This window comes from Gasterosteus aculeatus, chromosome Y (genome assembly GCF_964276395.1).
Source record: "Gasterosteus aculeatus chromosome Y, fGasAcu3.hap1.1, whole genome shotgun sequence".
Taxonomy (NCBI): Eukaryota; Metazoa; Chordata; class Actinopteri; order Perciformes; family Gasterosteidae; genus Gasterosteus; species Gasterosteus aculeatus.
The window spans coordinates 12,636,115-12,661,133 of NC_135709.1; the positions used below are offsets into that span (position 1 = coordinate 12,636,115).

The 25,019-nt window shown below is 43.5% G+C and overlaps 1 protein-coding gene across 1 annotated transcript; it reads right to left on the reverse strand.

Annotated features, from left to right (window-relative positions):
• Positions 1–422: 422 nt before the first annotated feature.
• On the reverse strand, positions 423–20,449 carry LOC120812216 (fatty acid 2-hydroxylase-like). Its single transcript, XM_040168033.2, has 7 exons — positions 20,035–20,449; positions 6,734–6,865; positions 4,093–4,235; positions 3,639–3,739; positions 3,214–3,386; positions 2,771–3,023; positions 423–2,666 (listed from the first exon to the last, which is right to left on the reverse strand). The coding sequence occupies exons 1-7, from the start codon at positions 20,314–20,316 to the stop codon at positions 2,599–2,601; spliced, it is 1,152 nt and encodes a 383-aa protein (XP_040023967.2). The 5' UTR covers positions 20,317–20,449; the 3' UTR covers positions 423–2,598.
• Between the last annotated feature and the right edge of the window lie 4,570 nt (positions 20,450–25,019).

The window sequence follows — 25,019 nt, forward strand, 5'->3', positions numbered from 1 at the left end:
TCTCCTGCTCTTCTTCTTAAGAAGAAACTCGACAATAGGCGGGAATATGACGCAAGTTGCTGAGATGGCGAAACTTGGTGTTACACATATACACTAAAAAAAGAAAACAACCCGTTTACCACAAATTAAAAATAAATCTTATCTCACAATTCCATGCTATATTTGCATTGGAAAATAAAAGTGGTGTACATGGTAGTCCATAAAGTATTACACTAAAAAATAAATAGAAATAGATAAAGTCGTTTATCAGCACTGTTTTTTTGCAAATGTTTGGTTGGTTAGCCGTCCACCACTTTGCTCTTAACTGTAAAATCTCAAATACTTGATGGGGTTCCATGACATTTAAGCATTCAAGCCCCCTAAAGATGAATAATACCACAGAAATTAATTATAAATAGTGATCAAATAAAATACAGACCAACTTCAGAAATATACAGACCTTTATTTACATTTGTTTTGCATTTGCATAGACACTTAAGATTTAAAAATAAAAGTTATAGAATATTAAAGTAAACATATTCAGGAAATGTTATTTCAGACCGCGTAACTTAGCACAAGTGAACTTTGTTCACCAGTCAGGATTGAGGCATCTATTTTGTATAAACACACATAAGTAAGATCTCTCTTCCCTCCAAGAGGTGGAAACATTACATTACATTACATTACAGGTCATTTGGCAGACGCTTTTATCCAAAGCGACTTACATTACACTTTAAACCCATGGCTTTTTTCAGCACACCTGCTGCTTCACAGCACACCTTCTCTAACCCCTGCACCACGACGACCCCACGTTTTAGATTGCTAAGCAGCCGGCACAATCAGTTTGCATTATTACACTCATCATCATCATCATCGTCATTATTATTATTACGTCATTATAATCATGGCTATCAGTATCTCAACCATCATCACGGTCATCAACAGTAATCTTTGGTTCATCATTTTCGTGGTAATTATATCAATGTCATGATTATTCTTCCCGATGCCTTGAGTGTTCATCGTCACCTGGGCTGGTAAGACAGACAGCGTTATAGTTTTATAAAAAACAATATGCTGCAGGCACATTTTGGTGCAGTTTTAGCTCAATCCGGTGAAAACACAGCCTCATACTTGATGATTTAATGTTATTGTTGCACTGAATATTAAGAAAAAAAACTACACAAATGAAATAATGTCACTGCATTATTATTACTAAAGTCATCATTTGCATGTTATTTTACAGAGCGTAGGAATGCATGCACACGGATATTATGTAAATGGGAGTCTTTTCTTAAAGCTAGAAAAGTGGATAGGAAGGGTTTTTCAGCCGTTGTAGTACATTCAGACTTGGCCTGACTGACTGATGTATGTAAATGGTTTTGATGCAGTTTGATCTCCTTCAGTTGTCAGGTTGTTCAGAGGAAACTTTCTGAAGATCCGCTGGTCGCGATCAAGACCTCCTGCTGCCCGGTCAGATGGTTCATCCATCGTCATCCTGCTGAGGTCTGCAGGGCCAATAAAAAATGATCCTTGAGATCCCCACAACAGGATGTCTGACAGGCCGGCCTCATGCCCTCAGCTCTGTCCCTCTGATGCCACGACAACACACTGCAGACATTCATCTTCATCAAAACAGCCATTTTCTCACCGTCCAGCCAATGAGAAAACATCTGCTCACGCCGGGAACGTAACACTGCTGCTATTAACCCTCCTGTTCTAATTCAAATGCATTTTACAAAATATTATTTCTACATCTTTATTGTACCACGCATGACAAAAGAAAAGAAAACGGAGGATGCATTACCAAAGACTTGCAAAAATATATCTTCAGTGGTTAAACATCAATGGATAAAAACAATATTAACATAACATTAGTGCCCTGGAGTAAGATTTCACTTTTGCAGCTTTACTGATAATTAATAAATTAGTCATTTAGCATGTTGTAATATTTGAAGACAGATTTTTTTCACAGCTGTTTCCAAAAACTACAGCAAGGAAAAAAAGGAAGGGAACATCTGTAGCATGTTACAATACCTGAGCGTGACCGAGACTGAGTCTCTCCACACACACTCACACTTTCTCTCATCACATCAGTTTCTCCTCCATCTTCCACATTCAACAACCACATATCACTTCCTTTTCCCTCAGTCTTCCTCTCACGGAATCTTGGACAGTGCGTTTGTGTGTGTGTGTTTGATCTAAATTTCGGTCTAAATTCCTTGGTGTGACGAGGCGATGGCAATATATAGATCGCCTCATCACACCAAGGAATTTATATTTATATATATATATATATATATTTAAAAGGGCGTTGCCAATTGGGGTCCATCGCTCAGACACACTTCTTTGCTAAATAAATAAAAGTGGCACGGAAAGGCTTCGGCGACGATGCGTACTGGTCGACACAAATCAAACTGCAGAGAATGTTTTGCATGCTGACATGAGATGGATGCGTGGGTTCGTCAGACTCCTTAATAGTGGAATGTCCTCCATGGTTTTGGAAAACTGTGGCGGTGGAAATTGAACCAACGGGTGTCCCGGTGGTTACAGCATGTGGGCTGGTTGCTAAGTAGGGCGGTTGATAAGTCCTACGGCCCTTTTAGGAGAGCTGCTTCTGTGTTAGTACTTCTCATTGGGGATGACTGTGTTGAAGGGGTGGTCCCAGAATGTGGAGGTGATGCCAAAACCTGGAAAGAGATCACATCGGAGCTTTATATAGATCAGACAAAAACAAAAGGCATTTAATCGGCCGCCCTATTTGTCTGACGAATGTCCGGCTTCCAGCGCTCACCTGCTCTCTGGTGCTCAAAGTGGTGTTTGACGTGGTAGGCCTTCAGGCCGTACATGTACGAGCCCCTCTTGGGGGAACCGTAGTGAAGGTAGTAGTGGATCATGTCGTACATGACGTAGCCACACAGACCTCCGACGAACACGGACGTACCGAGGATCTCTGGGAGCGTCCTGCAGAGGATCAGATAGAAACTCCCCACCACCAGGGAGGCCAGGCCGGGGGGGAAGACCAGCCGAGAGCCGTCAAACGGAGACTGCGGAGAGACACATGGCGCACGAAGACGAGGATGAGGCAAACGGAAGCCTCTGGGTTTACAAACTATTGATTGACATCCAGAGCACAAAAAAGTTGCAACTCAACAAAGGGAATAAACTAATAAATACTTCTGAGCTAATGATGAACCGGTTTTATAGAGCTTTGCTCAGCCTCGCAGTGGTCCCTACCTTGTGGTGTTGTCCGTGCAGGAGGAAGTGTATCGTGATAAGGTAGTAGTTGTGGGCCGGCGGTTTCATGTGAAAGACAAAGCGATGGATGCAGTACTCGATGAACGACCACAAGAACCAGCCCAGCAGAAAGAGCAGAGGGAAGCAGTACTTATGGATCGGGACAGAGATGCCTGGCAACAAAGAGAGCGACGTCGATGCACGCACGCGACAGGTGGACGTGAAAGAGACAACGAGGTGGGCTTTTGTGTGAGCGTTGGCAAATGAGTTGTGCAAATAAAATTATGAAAGTGAGCAAAAGTCTCTTGTGCTTTTTGAAAACCGTGTACCATGATATCATCGTTGTGCGGCTGTGTGTGTGTGTGTGTGTGTGTGTGTGTGTGTGTGTGTGTGTGTGTGTGTGTGTGTGTGTGTGCGTGTGTTACCTGAAGTGAGGTTGAGTCTGGTGGTGCCCTCACCCAGGGTGGTGTAGCAGTACCAACTGAAATAGAAGACGACAGGAAGCCACAGCACTGGCACCCAGTACCTGCAGCCAGAGAGCATACAGCGACATACTGTCGTTAGTTTGGACTTACCGTCTAACTAACCGTCATATCATGTCACGTTGGGGGTGATGCAACCTGTTTGTATCTATCTAATTATATCAATCGCAATTACAGTAAATTGTAAATGTATTCCTAACGCAGGGTTATTCTAATGTAACGGTAATACAATGGATTGCTTTAAATTACTTAAGAATATTTTGAGTTTGCACTGTGCAGCTGAAGAATGTCGGATCTGGATCGTATGTAATATGCATACTTTTTCCTTTTCTCTATGTATTTTTGATCATTCATTTCCTTTTTTCATCAATATAAAAGACAAGACAACGTCTCCTACCAGGAGGTCTTGGTGCCGGCCTCCAGCAAGGGGTTTCCGAACAGCCTGATCGGTCTGTCGACCGGCTGGTGAACCCACGCGTCATACTTCTCTCCCAGGTGGCCTACCTGCCATGCCAGAGGCTTCCGCCAGTCCACCAAATCCTGCACAGACACAACCGCTGAGACGTCAGTACAACGGATTCTGTTCACATTTAGGAGTGTGCTGTAGAAAGCACACAGGAAGCAGTGATGTAACAGAAACCTGCATCATCCAGCAGGAGACAGCAGAGAGTCAAAGGACTGGTGAAGTGCTCTTTGTCAAACCAGGAAGAAACTGTTGGTGGGTTGTGGAGGGACCATAAAACCAGAATTTGAGATACTTGGGTTAAAAAGAGACCGTGTGTGGACAGACAATGCAGAAAGTCACATCGATCTGTGGTCAGTTTTGTCATGTCTAATGGAAAGATTAGTAAAACCATGACCACTGGGGGAGAGATCCCATTAAACCCGGAGAGACCACGTGAGCTTAATGTAATCCCAAACATCTTGGCGCGATGTGGCACTTCCCCTGGTGGCAGCCGGTCAGCTGGCCAGTTATCAGCATCGGAGAGTCCCACCTTTGTTCTTTATGGCCTTCGTTCGTTCAGGAAAAACTGATTCCGTTTGGCAGCTTGTTCTGCTTTCTGTGATGATAACAAGTCACACTGTAAAGTGACCACAACCAAAGGTCAATACCAAAAGATCTTCCACCTAAATGCGTTCATATCGACTCTTTCGTTGGTGCTTCTTAGAAAAAGTATTTACACAATGAGATTTTTGATAAGGTATCTTCAGCGATTTATTGATGACAGCTGTAACAGGCTGGGTCAGAAAAAGACATCTTGTTAGTGTAAATGTCTTTGATCATACTACAAGATATCTTATATTGCTATGATTTACACAATTATGATACAAAAACACAAACAAAATGTATCCATCCATAAGTTATTTTCTATAACAGCTTTGCACTAAGGCCTCCATTGCAGAGCTGCAACATGAGTACCGAGCTCAGTGCATGTTTATATGCTATGTAGTATTATTATTAATTAAGTACACTGATACACTGACATAATTTACTGATAAGAATGTCAGACTAATACCTGTAAGTGTGGGTTGTTTGTACCATTAAAGTCATGTAGCAGCAAGTAATAACAATTTAAAAACAATGGGATTACAGCAAAGTAAAGGAGCATTAAACCATTTGTGAAACAGGGTGTCACATTCCTCAGGGCGACTGCGGGTGAGTGGGGAGCACGGTCGTCCTCCAATCAGAGGCTTGTCGGTTCAATCCCAGGCTCTGCTAACCCGCATGGCGATGTGTCCTTGGGCAAGACACTTAACCCAACATTGCTCCTGTAGCTGCGACTACAGTGTGTGAATGTTAGTTACTGATGGGCAGGTGTCACTGTGTATGGTTCTCCTGTCATTAGTGTATGAATGGGTGTGAATGATGTCATGTACTGTTAAAGCACTTTGAGTGGTCGGAAGACTAGGAAAGCGCTACACAAGTACAGTCCATTTACCATTTAGATATGCTCAGAGAAAATGTGAAAAGACACATCGGAGGACAAGACACAGAAAAGGAAAAAAAATACCAAATAATGTGAGATTCCTGTTTTACCAATTTGCCTTTGCATCGCGGCCAGACCATCTGTCATGCGGCTCTGATTATGGAAATCCCACCTGGGATGGGAAGTGCGAGTGATCCACAGGATTTACTACACGGAGACACCTGGGATTAGATAGACAGTGTCGCTGCTGTAAACCCCCGTGAAGCGCGGACCGATTGCACTGATGCTTGCGCCGGAAACGCTGTTTTTTTTTAATTATGTGAAGACAGCATCTTGTCCCGGGTTATTATCATACTTCTTTAATGGAAGAGGGGCTGTTTCTAAGTGCTCTTTTATGTTTGCTCATACTTCTTCCACCAAAGAAATATGAATAAACTGAATTCTGTATTATCCACCGCAGAGTAGAGATGATCACACACACCCTCATCTCCTTTCATTTTGATTATTGTAACGCACTTTTCTCCTCACTCGGTGCTTTGATCTCCTCACTGGCATTTAGGAGATACGCTACGGTCACACTCCTGCATAGGAGGCTGACACACTTGGCCCTTATTTACCAGCCCGTGCTCCCATGTAAAATTCTCTTCTGTTCATTATACGCACTCACCTCAAGACCTCTGGTGACTGAGCGTTAACTATGCAACGCTCTGCTTATGCCCTATGGTTTGCTAAGTCTGAGATTTCATGTGAGAATCAGCTCAAAACTTTGTTCCCTGTCCTGTTCAGACTGGCGTTTGGGTCAAATCAATGCTGTGAGCCGGTTTCAATCAATATTTTTATTCACCATTTCAATGGGCCTTCATAAAAAAGGTTTGGTGCTCTTGGACATTATTGGCCCTGTTATGGTCACATTGTGTTATTTTTGTTTTCTTCTCTGTGACCTCTGTCTGTGAAAAGTGGAACACGAATGAATGTTCCTTTCTTACTTGAGTGTACAAACCGGGACGGTTTAGGAATGACCCCATGACCAGGACACACACACAGACACAAAATCACGCAAAGAGATGCTGTGAGTCTCTCACAGAGACAAACACACACAGCGACACACACCTTGTCCAGGTCCACTGGGCTGCAGCGGTTGTAGTCAGCGTTCTCGTCCTCCTCAGTCACGCGCTTGCCTGTCCTCTCGTCTCCCGTCTCTCTGACCGTCTGCTCGCCGGCCTTCCTCCTCGCTCTCACGGTCTGCAGGGACAAAACCAGGCAAGAAGCGGGATGTGAGTTACAGCAGAAAAGTAGACGAGGTGGACAAGCCCTTTTCCCTTCAGTCATTTCAGTCCTGTATAGAGACGGATGTGTCTCTGAGTGGGGGTGCAGGATTAGAGCAGGCAAAAGGAAGGATGGCGTCATAGTCATAATTCAATCAAACACCCGAGAGCTCCATTTCCTGCCCCCATCCGATAAAGCTGCTCTGTACCTATAAATCACAGTTTACATGCATATGCTCTATATAATATGAAGTGTAAAATCAAGAGACACGCCCACGTGTTTTTGTAACGTATAAATGATTATTAAGCATCGTTAACAGGAATTGTCTGCGGGTCTGGCGGGTCGCTGCCATCGTGACGGGGGCCGAACGATGGGCTCAGTAATCTGCCAGCGCCGCAATCCACCCCCAAAATAAGACGGAAAAGGTGTTGTGTTCACTTCCTACATCGTGTTTATGGGTACGTTGATTCACAAGGGACAGTTTTTTTCCAGAGGGACCTTTAGTCGCCGCGTCGGATGCTCAAAGGTTGAGGCAACATGTGACACGCACACTTCAACACATAGCACTTTACGATCCTCAATCTTTGAACCTTTTCAATCTACGGCCCGTCAGTGTCCACGGGTAGAGGCCCTAAACACGATCAATCATTGATCCCACTCAATGCGACAGCAAGATATTATCCTAGCTTTGGCCCTAGTGTGGCCCCCGCGGAGAGAAAACCCCAGTCACACCCACCACATCGCCATCTGTGAGAAAAACAACATGGCGAAACCTTTCCACCGACTTCCACAGGGAGGTTCTCCGCGGGCATATTGGAATGAAGCATTAGCGGCTTTCACACAGTCACTCGCCCTGACAACGAAAGGAAGCGGCAGCTGCTGCAGCTTGGCAGGCCAGTCGGGGAAGATACGAGTGTTTTGAATACAGAATGAAATCTAGTGAATGTACTGTTCAGGTGGACGGACACATTTGAACTGACGAATCAGAGAGTCAGGTAAACAGACAATTCCGTTTGGATATCCTTGTTTGGCTTCCAACAAGGACGTATCCCAAATGGAGCCCTTTCCCATGAAGGTTTGTGGGGCATGCCGGCATAATTTGGGTTTTAGGAGCATTCTTTGGACGCGTGTACAGTGAGTGACGTGTGTGTCTGTGCGTTGTACACAAACCGGACACCAGCACTACGCACAGCTGCACGGTCAAGAGAAAAAGGGTTGTCAGGGAGTGAAAGAAGGTGCTTGTGTTTGCATGCTCTGGCATAATATTACAATATTCACAGCCAAGTAGGAATATTCTCTTACTTGGAATCAGTTAAAGAAAAAGGCATTGAGGTGTGGTCAGTGAACGGTTTCTATATCTGCTTCTCTTTAGTCTTTGACCATGCAACAGTCAAGTGAAAGATCAGCTGGTTGGTTTTCAAGCACGTGCACAAGGGCCCACACACACACACTCACAACTCCATCCAACCCGAACTCGCTCACGGGTCCCTTATGGTTTCTTACCTAGATCAACTAGGCCACAAAACACCGACAGAAGCAACACAATCAAATACAAAAGGGGAGAAAAGTTACATAAAAGAAAAGACCAAACAATATGTGTATCAGAGCACAAACGTGTTTTAGGGCGATACTATACCAGGTGACACAGAGCCGATACCAAAACAAATCACACAGGGTGGCACAGCTAACTCACAAACACACAGGCGTGACACACCCTCTGTATCAGCAGCGGCCGTGACCTACGTGAATAAGGCTGTGAGCAGCATGCGATTCTGACGTTTAATAAGCTCTTCCCACTTTATACACAGTGGACCGGCAAGACAAAAGGTTCACTGGAAGATAAAGGTGCAACAGATATGAGGAGACATTTTACACAACGCTGCTAATGAGAGGGGACAGGAAGGGAAGTTATAAGTTGATATTGTACAAAGAAAATTCCAATTTTTTATGATTAACAATGTCTGGTTCCCCTGTCTTAAGTCCCTACTTTTACATGTCTTTAAACAAAATATGCACAGATCACTACATTACATGTCATTTAGCCGACGCTTTTAATCAAAGCAACTAACAATAAGTACATTTCAACCATAAAGGATAGAAATCCAGAAGAACAAGAAAACTACTACTGTGGCTCCCTCCCTGTTACTCTGACATTACCAAAATGTTTTTTTCTGGCTTATAAAATGCTATCACACATCTGTGTTCAGCCCATGAACGAGTTATAACAACTGCGTACCAATTTGATTAGGTGAAAAGGGTTGATTATGGTCAAAATCTCATATGACTGTGTGTGTGTGTGTGTGTGTGTGTGTGTGTGTGTGTGTGTGTGTGTGTGTGTGTGTGTGTGTGTGTGTGTGTGTGTGTGTGTGTGTGTGTGTTTGTGTCAGAATCAGAAGCCATTTATTGCCACATATGTTACACAGAGAGGTATTTGACTTGGTGCATTGGTGCAATATGACAATAAAGGCAAGAACTAACAATATAAACACATAAGCACGTTAAAACACATATGTATGTCCATATGTTTCCATGCTGAGAGAAACCACTGTGCAAATCTTTGGGGACGAAGTATTTGGGTCAATGGGGGACACAGACTTGGTTTAAGAGAAAAAACTGTTTCTGGAGGTCCTAATGGACCGCAACCTCCTGCCACAGAGGGAAGGGGCTCAAAGAGTCTGTGGTCACAGACTCATGAACAGTTTGTTCATGAAATTCAGTCACTTCGATAAGGGTGATGATGACACTAGAAAAGGACGCTAAAAGCACAGCTGAAGACAGTGTGAGACAATGCCACTAAATGGTTTCTGCTGTTGAACCCCCCTTTCTAACCCCGAGGGAACCATCTGCCTTTAAACAAAACTTGCGGTTGTATTCCCATTCTAAGTTAAGACTGAAAAGGTGTGAGCACCTGTAGCCACGAAAGGCTCCGCGTCCACATGCATCACATGATGGCTGACGCATTAAAAACGAGGAGCGTGGAGGATGAAAAGCACCCCCCTACACACAAAAAGGAAAGGTAAAAAAAAGTGATCTTTCCATCACTTATGTAGTTTTGATATATAGTTTTGGCAGATCTGGCAGCAGGGGTGCACGGCTACCTCCAGCTCTTCATCCAGTAGGACTTTGTTGTTGTCCCACATCTAATTAAAAATTAACCAAGACAGGAAGTTGTTCAGGAATCGCCTTTGTGGCCAATTTCCTTCATGGTTATACAAGTGTGTGAACTTTGAACAAAAACATCCACGACTGACTATCTCCTAAATTGCCGCCACCCCCTCCCCTCCTCCTTTTTTGTAGTAAAAATGATCCTCCCGGGAAAAAATATTTGGAGGAAAGCTTGCACAAATATAAGGTTTCTAATAAGCCAGGCTTGTGCAAAGAGAGATTGCTCTTTTTGTTTGAAGAGCAATGACGTTAAGACAATTTACTGCTGGTGAAGATGTGTCCCCCGTAGTCTGGATGGACCTGCACGCAGGAACCACACATTTCTTTGTTTACCTGTAGTTTCCGTATTTCACCACGAAAAGTAAGGCAGCCTGTAGTTCACAACATGTAACTCAGACTGTTTATACAAGGCCTGCAGGAGTATTATCTGTTGTGATGTCACTCATTGGTTTGTGTATCGCAGCCTTGAGTTTGGTAGTTTGGACATCGCCATGTTGGTCTTTTACAACCAGTCAACGGATTGACCATATTTGGACCACAGAAGAGAGATGCCAGGGTAGAAACGGCATCCATAACTCTGAATGGACAATTGTTTACTAAATGATAATCATTCTGCATTGGAGAAGACTTGCAACTTGATATTGAGACCATAAACTCATGTTAACAATGTTTACTGAGGGAATAAATCATAGACTTCCATGTAATATGACTTATTTTGGCAACCACAGAAGTCGCCCCCAGTAGAGAGACTGCAAGTTAAAGGCAGCTGAGATCCAATCGCCTCTCGGACACCTCCTCTACGTTACTGACTGAACGTAAAGGCAGAGACACGGATGCTGGAGGAGGGAGAGCAGCAATTATTTGCTGGCTTCGACGTATGTTTCTGTTCATCCAGGAGTGCCTGTGTACACTCATTAGGCCGGGGCTGAGACAATGGGCCAAGGTGGGAAGGGGGGGGGGTGTCTGTGCTGTTGACACAACTCTCCCCTACTTGGACCCATAGCCATGTCGAGAATGATATCTATTGACTATGGGACAGTGAGGGCTGAAGACTTTTCATCTACAATCTAAGAGCATTCAACAAGCTTAATAAAAATCCAAACCCTATTCGTCATCGGACATAAGGCAAACATTGAGGATAGCCTTTTTGTCTTTTAAAAAGAAAACCTCAAATACGTCATTCCCCTTTTTTCCATGTTTGCCGTATAGGGGGCTCATTGATTGGATCGATAAAATCTTCCGATTTACCCTCTCGCAACACAGAAGTACGGTCTCCATGTTTCCATGTCTGCAAACTTCGGGGACGCCTCACTAGGAGAGGGCAGGGCGACAGAATTATCTTATTTTACGGAGGACATCACTGTCAAAGAGAACAACATAAGGAGCGCTCTGTCAGAATGAGGCAAAACAAAACAAAGGAGGTGGTTGGAGGAGGGTGGCGAAGTGGCTGGTACAATCGCAACACAGGAACTAGACAGTCAGCCTCCGCTGGTATGAGGAAGAGGATGGGGAAGAGGAATGAAACCAATTTAAGGCAGCAGGGGACTACGTCTTTAATCTTGTAATCATTTGGTCATGATTACAGGATAAGGTGGTTTCAGCAGATAGCCACGACAGTCATTATGATACACTGAGGATGTGAACGATGAGGTTAGGGAACTCTCCTTACCTAACTAACCGGCCATCAAACCTGTATTACGGTACTTTGTGTAATTTCTTCCGTCAATGGATTAAGTGTACACCAGCACTTTGTTTTGCTGACTTTAGCCAGCAGTATAGTCTGTTCGGACATCCTGCATTCATTTGGCGATGAGACCATTAACGGTACGAAGTTATACTTGTTAAGGTGGAAAAACAAAAAAGATGCAGTAAAGGCTATTTTCTACAGCCTCTAACTTAATCTCTGTCATGACTTATGTGCGTGCTAGTTAATAATAAAGACTAGATACGAATGCAAATCACTGAGGCATTGCAACATACGGTTATGCCCTATGTTTATCTAGCTGGCCAAAGTTACAGGGCCATATCACAATCATGTGACAGGCCATAACAGTGAAACAAACCCACCATCATCAGAGGCGCCTGGGGCTCTGGCTCGCCTGCCTTGCCCCAGGCAAATAACATGCCACTTCAGGCTCTTAAACCGACGTGCAAAACTAGGCAAGGGGTGAAATGGAATCACACATGCTGCCCACCGCACACTCGCTGGAATGTCGCAGCGGGCCACATTACCAATTTCTCTTTCACATTTTGTCCCATTTCTTTATCTTTCTCGTCTTTCATTGACAATGAAGTTTGGCTTGATTGGACACTTTGGAGTAAAATGATGCAGTTTATCGCTGATGGCCTGGCATTTTATAAAAACCACACTGGCAACACCCGAGACACCTGGTTCCTCACGCTGTCAAATTTGTTCACTCTGACTGTACTTTTGTGATTCGGGGTCAGTTATTCCAAACGGGAGCAATGAGGAAGAAGAGCCCAGACTTCCACATGGTGAAAATACCCACGTATCGTCTGTAAACTGAGGGAGATGTGTTGGGAAGTTCAATGTAATAATAGCTGAGAGGCGCTCAGTTGAACAATATTTACAACATATTTTTAGCAAATAGAGCCTGATATTATGATGCACAGACAGGTCATCTAAATTGTTATTAACAAGCTCAAACAAAGTTACTGTGAGAATCTTTGTCCACTAATCCACTAAGAGACTATTTCTTATACATTTTTTATCTTTTGAAATTCCAGAGGACATGCTTTACTGTGATGAACATCAACATCGAGAATGAATGGGCCGTTTATTGTGATGACCGTTTGAGTATTTGTCTTGGTTATGTGACTGGAGGGTGTTTGACAGATGGACGAGTACAACACACACACACGCACACACACACACACACACACATCATGATTGTCGTTTCATGGCAGGGTATGGCAAAACAACACTATTATGCATTCATGTCAATTGATACTTCGCACATTGAAACCACAGACTTGCCGCTGTGACAACTGTGTGTATGTACATGTGTGTTTGTAAAGGGCGTTGCCACAGCAGGTCCCAGGCCAGATGCATGTGGAAAGAGCTGGGTTGAAGTTCAGTGATTCCGGGGAGGAGCTTTGGTAACACTTGTGTGGCACGTCGATCAATCACACACATTACAGCGAGTGTAAGAGAAAACACCAGTGACTCACCAAAACCTGTTGACCTTTATAAATCTATTTATCAAATTCGCCATGATCTCATCTGGGTGTAATTAACGCATGCAAAACGAGGATTTATTACACACCTAAACAATAAAAGTGTTAAATAAGATTTCACGGACGATTGATATCGGACGATATTCAGTATCTTGCAATCAGGAGATGGTGAACAAACAATCAGTGTTTTAATCATCGGGAGTGTGGGCGGCATAACGGCTAACAAAGGTTCCTTTCAGTAACACGGATGCGTTCAGGCTCTCTTTCAGGAAATCCTGGTGTTTAAATGTAATTTTTTAGAATATAGGTTTTTCAAAAACTGTATCGGCCATGGACTGCAAACAAACCTGTCGACGACGTGCTTCTCTACAAGTCAAAGAGTTTTCTGATGCTTTTGTACCCGACTCTTACCAAACACGACAGCAATAGCGCCGACATTAAGTGTACTTCCTCGAGCACTTCCATGTAACAATTAAAGGGTGTGGAAAAATTCAAAATCATGTGCCACGCATGCTTTAAAAAAAAAGAAGTGATAACATTGTTTATTTATTGCTGAGTCATAAGTAATCGCTGCGTCTATTCATTTTTTTTTTTTTTTTAAACAATGACTAGCGGCAAATTCAAATGACTGAGTCATAGTTGAATTCTTTCACGGCTCAGATATGGTCAGATGACACACCTCTCCTCTGCTGGAATCAGTGGGGCGTTAGATGTTGGCACAGACGAAAAGTGAGGTTGGTGAGCTTGAGCTACTCGTCGTTTCCGCCTTGATTCTGAGGCCTTGAAGGCAGCACAAAGCAGGTGGTCGTAAACCTCAGGAACGTCATCCAGTAACGCACTTCCTCCCCAAACAAACGGTTCGCGTCTGTTGAAAGCGAACCAGAAGTGTGTCCTGCCTCGCAATGTTGACTCCGGCGAAAAAAGAATGTGCTTCGGATCGGCTCTAAAATGGGTTCTTTCGGTAGGGGCCGGTAGTTTTTACATAATTGTGCTGCCAAACACACTCGAACAAAAACACAGCCTCCACCGAGGAGGCCACAGAAGAAGATCAGCAACGTCTAAAGATCACGAATCGCCATCTTTTCAGTGGGCCGACAAAGTTGTAATTGATAATCTAGCGGAGCTCCCCGAGCAAACCTTTATGTCATTGGCCTTCTCGCTTACAGTGAAATACAAAATGTAAACACTATTTCATATCAATGATTAATGCAACACATCCACAATACAACTCGTTGTTGCGGCGGTTCTACTGTTTGGCCGCGGCCTCGTACCCTGTGCCGAGTTGATTAAGGCGTTCGTGTGGGGTGTTTTTAGCCCGAGGACACAAAAGAAAAGAGAATGGAATGTGTGTGTGTGTGTTTGCAGCTAGCAATATCACTTGTCTCCCTGCAACTAAAATAACCAGTCAAACTTGACTGACCAGGACTTGAGGTTCCATCCACTCTGTGTGCGGCTTGTGTGCGTCATAACCAGAGGCTGTATGTGGCCGGCCAGTTTGTGTAGCGGGCGTCATGTTATCATGAAGACAGTGAGTGAGCCAAGTGCTTTATGAACAATATGTGCCCGCCCTCAACACGCTGCCTCGTTCTGAAGATATGGGGATCTTGTTTTTGTTTTTTAAATGTCACAAATGACCATTTGCAGAGAAATGGACCTTCGAATTTGAAGACTTGGAATCCAGTCTGAATTTGATGGGGCATTTCAATAATGCACGAACACAATACGTCTATCACGGTACTGAGGTCCGTAAGCTATCATGCACAATTACACACATCGCCTGTGTGATCATTGGGTGTCGTGAACTAAAGTTCAGGGAGACGTGGGGACATCCTTGGTAATCTATTCAACTCGTACTGTGACAAGGTGCCGCATTAGAGGATTCAATGTAGAGACCAAAAACAGACGGCAGAGAAAAAAGGTGTCATATTAATATAAAACAATGACCACATCCTCACAATGTGATGTGCTGCTACAACCAACAAGACAAACCATCCAGTTGGAGTAAAGCACAAAATCACGGCAAAAGGATCTTTATATTTAGTTTGGACGCATTTTCTAAAAAAAATGAAAATGTGGGTCCAAACTTTTGACTGGTACTGTATAAAAGTTCAAATAAAACCACATCTAAGTGTGGAAAGATCTAACATGAGTGTGTGAGAATTCTTTAAAAAGGTGCGCTGTGAGATGGCTCGCCACCCGCTCAAAACAAAAGGGTCAGCGTTTCATCTCTACGAGCCGGGTCCATCCATAAAATCACATTTCTATCTTTAAACCTTCAAGAGTGCCGTCGGCCTAACCTCGAGGTTAGCGTTTTACTGGGACACTAACTGGGGGGGGTCAGGGGCGTGGTAGCGTCCTGATATCAGACCCCCGGCCCGAGTGGTCTCCTTGTGGCGGGGAGGACGAGGTGTCGTCTTTCTTCGTTCGGGGCCATTTTGGATTCAATCAGAGTGAACAAACCATCAAACTGTACAGAGGCCATGGGTGTAAGCACCATTATACAGGTGTAAACGTTCTAAACGTGTCACAGTTTAAGTCCTGTGGTAGAAGGGTATGAAAATACATTTTAGGAGGTAGGGTTGGAAAGTCCCCAACCACTTACTTTACATAAAGTTTCATCTATTTGTTTATTTTCCATTCACTTTACAAAGGAAGTACATTTCAAATCAAAACGTAACGTAAAAAGTTACACCTCAGTTTATCTCTCACATGTGACTTTAGTTGCTTAAAAAAAACGAAAAAGTATCACAATATTTTAGAAACATTGGGTAGAAATTCATTGCCATGGTTCCACATCCTGTGCTCACCACAGCGCGGCTGCGGGCCGCTTGCCTCTCCAACCAATCGGATATCCCCCCCACCCGCGGGGAATTTATTTATAGCTAAAAACACATAACCATGTGACTGGGCTGAGTGCAGTCACTGGGAGAAAAGGTCAATGGCAGGCATCACTCCTGTGAGACACTTGTGTCTCAAATCAATTGCCCGCCTCCCTCCCTTCTGACCGGTCATCCGGCTTGCCTCATCCTTGCTCGTTCTCCCTTCACTCTCTCCCAGGTGTTGCCGTAGCGATGAGGGGAGCCACCTGAGGCCTGGCCCGGAGCGCTAATTGCCGTGTTGGCAGTCTCTACGGTAGCAAAAAAGGTAAACAATGGGCCAGGTAAAGCGTCTCCATGGTTATACACTCGTAGCAGCTCCTAGGAGTTGTAAAAGAGGCAGTTGGGTGGGGGTGCACTGATGACTCTTGTGTGCAGTACAGCTGAAGGTGACAGAACGCCGGCCGGGATGCTAGTTCATGCTAAGCTCTTAGTTGGCTTTCATGTGGCAGGCTGATATTTAGAGAGCTTGCAAAGTCCTTAATAAATAACCACAAAGCAACCAGGCTGCGGGAGCTAGTTGACGTTAGCGGTTAGCGGCCGGTGGGAATCACTGTCCTGATTGGTTAAATAACTGAGCTAACGGCCAACGCTAACAGGTTCCCTTTTGGGGCCATTACACAGTGTTCAGGCGCTATTCGCTACCAATTTAAATCAGGCAAAGATATCTTTAGTATGGCAGATTCAAAAGTAATCTTGTAACACTAGCTCCAAGAAGCATAAAATGCATGAATAAAGTTAGTAATAGCCAAACCACTAATTGAAATAAAAACACAATTAATGACATCTTAATTATTTGTTCCTATTCAAATAACCCCTATAGATGACAATAACAGAGTAAAATTATGACATCTAGAATTATTGTTTGGGTTTTTATCTAACCGCTATCGGCGGATACACAAGTTCAGATATTGTGCCTGGAAAGGAGAAACTGGAACTTCTCCAATGCAGATTCAAATAAATGACTAATTAGCGGCAACATTCACCACATTGCACTCGTTAATATTGAGCTTACGGTTAATACTGAACCGAGCTGATGAGGGACAATGCCCTTATTGAGCAGAGGACGGTTCATGCAGATGGAAACGTGCATTCCAGCAAGCTGACCTGTTGGTCAGCAAGCTGACCCGGGCTTCATTTTCCAGTACTCTCTGTTATTCATTCACTCACTCATCTGAGATTCCACTTAAATCGACAATACGGCTTAATTTGGTCAACGAACCACAAACCACTTATCAGCCTCATCACAGCGCAGGGGATAAGATGTGGCTTTACTCATTGTCTCTACTTTTCCATCGGCTTTGCTGACAAATATTCTCTGACATTATTAAATCATTAACTTCTGTGAAAAGGTTTACGAGTATCACAACATTATCAGCATCTGTACTTTGCAGCGACTCTTCTAATCAGGAAAAAGAAAAACGGCAAAGAATTGTTTCTTCTCAGAAATGGAGTGCTTTAATCCCTGGTTGCCCGTGCACTGGCTAAACGCCGCTCATGATGTAAAGGAGTTGCCACTCGACACAATGACACAAATGGTGGAGGGAAGCAATCAGCATCTGTTAGAAACCAGATCCGTTTGTTGACCTATAAACACCACCTCTGTTTGATGTAAACCCCGCTCCCAAATACAAACACAAACACCAGAGGCTACAGTCTTATCGCTGCCGTAAACTCACAGACCTGAAACTCAGTCCCGATCGAGCCCCCCCGCCCCTCACCCCACTGCTACGGCTACTTGCACAGTAGGATGAAGTCCTGCTTCGGATTATCACAGACGCCTGGAACACATAAAAATGAACTGTGGTTCACATAATGTTCAGGGCCATGTGACTAAAACATGCACGCAGAAAGGCGCGTGACGTCTCTCGGCTGATGCTCTTGGAGGGGGACAATGTGAGAAATATAATCTCTCATGCAAACAAGGAGGATACAGTCTCTTCCAATCACCCCTCTGATCTCTAGGTCTGCTTGTACTGCGAGCAAACCTCACACGGACGGTTGCACGAGTGCTGTAATGGCCACTGCAAAGAGGCATTCGCTTTTACTCAGGTCAAACACTCTGCCGTCCGTGGCCAAAAATGACCTCCTGACCACATCACTTTGACCTCTGTGGAAGATGTCATAGGGTCAAGGGAAGATGGGAAGGAAACTTCAGGGAGGAGTCGGCAAAAGAGGATCCGACGACTCTTCACCGAGCTGCGCAGATCTCACGTGACGGCAGGAGGATGTTTTTATCAACGAGGGTCTGCAGGTAAACTACAGCAATGGACTAGAAGCAGAATCATTGCATGTAGGAGCTTTTTCAAGGCCTTCTGGGTAGTTTCTGAGGAGACCACCACTCTCTGTGATGTCAGGCAACAATATTAGTTCAAGGTATCCAATAGGTTCTCGTTATTGGACAAAGTCTGCAGCGATCGATCCAGAAAATGACTGATTGTTATCAAGCAGAAATACCAAACCATATCTTGTCTCAACAACTCAGATAAAAGTTATGCTAGTATGATATGCTGTTTGATAGTAAATAATTCATTGACGGTTTTTATATGTAATGAATGATTAGCGGACCATTTTATTGAATGCGATCCTGCACTGCTTTTTACGCTAAGCAAGTCCATCATTAAATGAATAACATGTGGGGCGGGTTTGGCCTTAAGTTAAGGGGCCTAAATAACTGGAGGAAGGGAGCACCGTTTGTTCTCCAGCACCGCGGACAAAGGATGCAGGCCAAAGATTTCATCACTATCAATATGGAATGACCTCGTGACTTTAGTTCAGCAGGAATCCGTCTCATGACTTCCACTGTCACATTTGACCAGACTTTTAGCAGAATCACAGCATGTAGGACCTAAAAATAAAAAAAGAGTAAGGTATAAAACAAGGTCCTTTATTTAAAACAACAACAAAGTACATGTGGCCTCAACACAACAGTTAGAGCCAAAAAAGCCTGTCAACTGTGCAGTAAGCATGACGCTGATGCTGCCGGTCCGTGTTTGATTAGGGCTTACAAGATCATCTTTGAGTGTACTAAAATGTACATTTAAGTGCGCAGGGAGGATTTATCTGTCTTAGCAAAGATGATGGCAAAGTGTGTGCGTGCGTGGCTGCTAACTAACATCTAACGTCAGTCACTGGAGCGTGAAGATCTACGGAAAGATTTGAAAAAAAAGAATGTTTTTTTTTACTGCAGTGGTGTTGGCTCGGTGTGCCGATACAGGACTGACAGGTGGGACAGCACAAGTGGGCCGTGAGAACAGCCATGTAAATGTGCACTCGAGTAGGTAAGAGAATTATGCAAACAGTCTCGGTTTCTCCCTCCTCAGGCACAGCGAGCGCGCACACACACACAGGGATAGACAGGTGGGGGGGGCTCCAAGTATAATGGCAAGCATCAGGCCATATACACTCTGCCCCTGTTGGTGTCTTTTTCCACAACATTCTTCCCTCTCCTAAAATCAATACTATAACAGGAGGAGAGAGAGGAGGACGAGGAAGGGCGGAGGAAAGGGAGCAGGAGAGGTAGTAGGAGAAGAGAGTTCTCCTTCTCTCTCAGGCCACATGAACGCCCAGTAAAGTCCAGGTGGAGACCATTACACACCTGTATGACTCCCCTGCTCCCCCACGTGCATCTCAGAGGACAATATTCTTCCTCTAACTTGACTGGTTCAAAGATGTAAAGTTTATGTTAGTTGTTTCACACGTCAACATTCAAAAACGTATAACAACTGTTATCCACCAATTAGGCCTTCAATGGCCATATCATGGGAAAGCACGGCAACCCCACCCTTTGGTGCTACACCTGTAGAGGTAGTGCGTTACTATATGTGATGCGGTTAAAGAAGAATGAAGACCCCCCTGTCACCAAGCAGATATATGACGTAGCCCCCCCCCCCCCCCAGTATCTACCTGTGCCTCGTCGGTGCCACTGTCTCTGTCCAACTCCCCGATGTAGTACTGCTCCATCCACCGCCGCGCGTTCTCCGAGTGCCGGTGCGGGGGTCCCTCCATCTCCGGGCTGACGTCCTTGCCCGACCGCCGAAGTAGGAGCGCCTCACCCCCCGGGTGCATCCGCAGGAAAGAGGTCACGTCGTAGACCCGGGTCCCCAGCAGCACCCAGCAGGAATCCTTGGTGCAGTGGCGGGCCACCTCCTTCTCCGCAAGGAGCCGCGGGGACGTGGACGGAGACATACTGAGCAGAGGAGATGCGGACTGTCGTCCTACGTGAAACCGAGAGCTGAACACGGGGCGGGAGAGGGGGGGGGGCACAGACCTCCACGGAGGGCCGTCGACCTGACAACTGGCCTGAGAGTCCAACTTTGCCGATGACACCTCGGGGCACTAAAAGTCTAAATGGCGAGGGGCGTGGTTTGTGAGGCGTTCCTATACTCCAAAGATATCGTAGATACAAGTTATTAACGTTGCCCGAAGCCTTCAGTAGTTTTGAATCTCGGAAAGCCCGAATAATGTTCCGAAACGGAAGGTCGCTTTTGATTTTTAAATACAAATTGGGTGTTTCCAAAACAAGTTTTCAGGTTGGGAAAGCTGGGAATTGACGAGTTTGATTTACGGCTGTCAAAACCTCCAGGTTTCCCCATGTTCCGTGAATGCGGCATTACATCGAGATGCACCTGTTGCTTGGAGCCTGGAGTCTGCTATAAGAGAAAACCGATACAAATCTCATAATTTAACGACATTTTATTAACAGATGAACACGTCTCAACGCGGATTATTAAACTCGACCCTCCCCAGTGAGCACAAGACGTAATTTCAACGTTGAAATATGGTTGAAATCGGGTTGAAATGAGGTCTGAACGTCTAAGACCTCATTTCAACGTCTTTTCAACCGGCTAAAAATGGGATAAAATATCAACGTGCCAGAAAACGTTAATTTGTTGACAAATGTGTCATGATGTAACGTAAGGTTGAAAGATAGACGATATTAACGTTAAGATTTTCATAATAATTAATGAACTGGTCGGCGAAATTTGGTCTACGCGAAGACGTAATTTCAACGTATTTAATATTTCACTTAAAACGTTATAAATATGAAACTACGGACTGCGTGCTGTTAATAAGATGCGTTTAAGGCATAATAATGCGGGCAGGTTCAAACATTACTTGTAAACACGTGACTCCGCTCACATCTGTAACGCGCATGCGCGAGTTCTCCCAGTGAGCATTTTTTGGTTGAAAAGACGTTTAAAAGACGTCTATGCCCGACGTTGAAAACACGTTGCAAAATGGTTTAAAAGTGAAAGTTGTTTCAACGTCTATTCGTAGACGTTGAAAAGACGTCTATGTTTAGACCACATTTCAACGTGATTTTTTAATACGGTAATATTTCGTCCTCTCTTGTGTGCTATATCATTATTTTAGAGGTTTAAAAAGAAACTACGTCCACATTTGTAAGTTTACCACCGATATTATAAATCACGTTGAAAACGGGTCTATACGCGAACGTCTTTTCAACGTCTACGAATAGACGTTGAAACAACTTTCACTTTTAAACCGTTTTGCAACGTCTTTTCAACGTCGGGCCATAGACGTCTTGCATTTCACATTGAAAATACGTTTTTAAAGCAATGGGGGCTAAATACAGATTGCAAGGGTGAAGGGCTGAATTCAACAAGTTGTGCTCTGTAAACAAGAGGGCCAACACATTGTAAGTTACTGCTGCTTAAAGCATGATACTGTGTAATATACCTGGAAATGTTACTCCAGAAATACCATAAGTTGCAGATGAATTGTTATCTTGTTGATAATGTAATAAGTGAACAATCTATAAATGAGTGTTCTAACACACCTGCTGCTGCTGTTATTATTATTATTAGTTTATTACTGTCATCATAAACCCAAATGACCAACTTTGCCTTTGTGCTTTCCCTCCTCACAGGTTTCTGCGGGTGGTGGTTGCATCTGATGGAGGTTACGTCTGATGATGGTTGTCCCTGCACTGGTCCTGCCTTACCCCTGGCTTAGTAATCCACAATATTAGAATCATTTCTGTCGTAGGAATTGGATGTACTGTACATCTTTAAATTGTTCATACTCTACACACCTACTGCCTTGCTGTTTTCTCCTCAGGTTTCTCCCGGTTGAAGGTTTTTTACATTTTGGGGGTTTTGGGACAGGATGTTGCATGTTTACAGATTGCAAAGCTGAACAAAATAAAATGGTTTGAATTGAATAAACACGTTGACCAGAGAAATCTGCAATTGAGGGGTGTTCTCTGCACTCTGACTCCCTTTACACAAAGAATCCTCAAGTGAGGATGAGGGAGATGCAGCTGATTTCAGGTATACTATCCCAACTCAAGTGACTCAGATCCACATCTTGTTACGGAATCTAAAAATGAAGTTCAAATGATTCAGAAAAATGGTCTTCAAACACAGAATTGTTGTTTCTGCACTTTTAAATCCATAGTTCATTTCCCTGAAATATATCTTTTATTTTTGTATTGTTTTTAATTAGGAAAAGTGTTATATTTATAATAAATGCAAATGAACAAAATAATGTGTTTGACCTTGTTAAGGGCTGTTAACATGACAACTGTGACTAAGTATGTAACTTGTAAGTTTCCAGCGAGCAATTTATCCGTTGAAACAACGTTTAAAAGACGTCTATGGCCGGACGTTGAAAAGAGGTTGCAAATTGGTTCAAAAGTGAAAGTTGTTTCAACGTCTATTTGTAGACGTTGAAAAGACGTTTACGTTTAAACCACATTTCAACCAGCGAGCATTTCAACGTTGAAAAGACGTTTAAAAGACGTCTATGGCCGGACGTTGAAAAGAGGTTGCAAATTGGTTCAAAAGTGAAAGTTGTTTCAACGTCTATTCGTAGACGTTGAAAAGACGTTCGCGTATAGACCCGTTTTCAACGTGATTTATAATATCGGTGGTAAACTTACAAATGTGGACGTAGTTTCTTTTTAAACCTCTAAAATAATGATATAGCACACAAGAGAGGACGAAATATTACCGTATTAAAAAATCACGTTGAAATGTGGTCTAAATATAGACGTCTTTTCAACGTCTACGAATAGACGTTGAAACAACTTTCACTTTTAAACCATTTTGCAACGTCTTTTCAACGTCGGGCCATGGACGTCTTTTAAACGTCTTTTCAACCAAAAAATGCTCACTGGGAAAGAGTGGAATAAAACATAATAACTGGCACGTAGTCTGTCATCACTTCCTTGATGGATGGGATCAGGCCAATGCCCTTGGGGGAAGGAATTTATAGGAATCTATAATAAATTGATTCAAATTATAAACAAATATTGCACTTTACATAATCCTGACTTTTGTATAGCAGTACCTCAACACTTAAAGTAATAAAAACTACTTTTGCGTCAGCGACGGATTCATCAGAATTGTTTCTCTACTATTTAGTTATTGGTATTTTAAAGGCATCACGTGTAGCGTATAATTGGCTCTAGAGTACCTTCTCTTAGGTAAGCGAGAGTGTGTTTTTGTTCATGCGCATTTCTCAATGTTGACCTGGCAGATGAGCTCATCTGGGGCACGTGATCTTGGAACTACTCCTCTCCGCAGCTGTGCCCCTATAGAAAATAATTATAATAATGTGCGAATTAATGGAGATAATGACTAACCAACTGACACATAAACATTGCCTTAGTAAAAACATTCCAACGATAAAAAAACAAGTCATCTTTTTGACTGCTAAAGATGACCGAGCAACTTTGCACGAGCGCCCTCGGGGGGCCGCGTGTTTTAGAGTATGCGATGTGGTGTGAAAGAAGAGAAAGGGATGTCAATTTCTAATGTTAGCTTACTTAAACAGTCAGGGAAAAATGTATTGTTGTCTTGAAGTTAGTTGAACAGTTTCTATTTCTTACAATAGTTCAGACGTCACTTTTAGATTTATTTCACCTTCATTTAGCCATTAACAACACATCCCTCACCTATAACACATCTGTATCAGACCACGTTGCCTCCAGTCACCCAAAATTCTTCAAATAATGCATCGTCGACCTAAGCTCCAGTAATAACAATAATAATCTTTTTTATGACACTTTATAATCGTAATCACTCAGCATAACCATCATAACATATGTTATAGCATTTTTTATTACTTGTAGGAGACATATAATACCTCATATTTGTTGGTCACCAGCTGGCATTCTTTTCAATTTCAAAATTGATACTAGTACAACTCACTCTTTACATTCAATTGACACAAAATAAAAAGATAAATTCATGTAAACGTATGATTAACAAAAGTGACTCTTTCAAAAAAACACCTTACAAAGACCTTGAATACATCATTATAAAATGCTTTTAGTATATATATGTTAAAGGTCATCGTAGACATGGGCGTCAAAGTGTCACCACATTTTAAAATCCTTTAAGGAGGTTAAAGGCCTCATTTGTCCTATCAATAAAGAATGAGGCAGTCATTCACCGGCCCACTGGAGTCCGCATACAACACCACTAATGCAGTAAAATATGACAAAACAACAATTGTTCTCTGTTTGAGGCAGAGTTCACGGCCGGCGGCATCACACACAGCAAATTTCAGCAAGTTAAATTGACTCCGTCAGACTCAATTTTACCTTTAAGATGGTGTTTATAATGTCCCAATCTTTTTGCAGTGTGATTTCAACTCACTTCAACACTTTTGCCTAACACCGGGAAATTAACTGAAACTTTGCTGTGCAGGTGGCCACAGTTGGGAAGGCGGCCACAATCAGCGCACTGGGAAGCCATGAGGGACGTCAAGACACTTAGAGCGAGAGGGAACCATGGGGACACGTGGAGTAGAGAGAGTGCGCCGGGAACTGCATGGTTGGCAGAGTTTGAACCCTGGATGCTCCATGTCCCGTGCCGAAGTGTCCCTGAGCAAGATACTAAACCCCTAATTGCTCCCTG

Coding starts and splice junctions, on each gene's coding strand:
- LOC120812216 (XM_040168033.2), bottom strand. CDS start 20,316: ATGTCTCCGTCCACGTCCCCGCGGCTCCTTGCGGAGAAGGAGGTGGCC. Junction 3,024..3,213: donor TGCACGGACAACACCACAAG/GTAGGGACCACT, acceptor GTCTCTCCGCAG/TCTCCGTTTGACGGCTCTCG. Junction 2,667..2,770: donor CTTTGAGCACCAGAGAGCAG/GTGAGCGCTGGA, acceptor ATCTCTTTCCAG/GTTTTGGCATCACCTCCACA.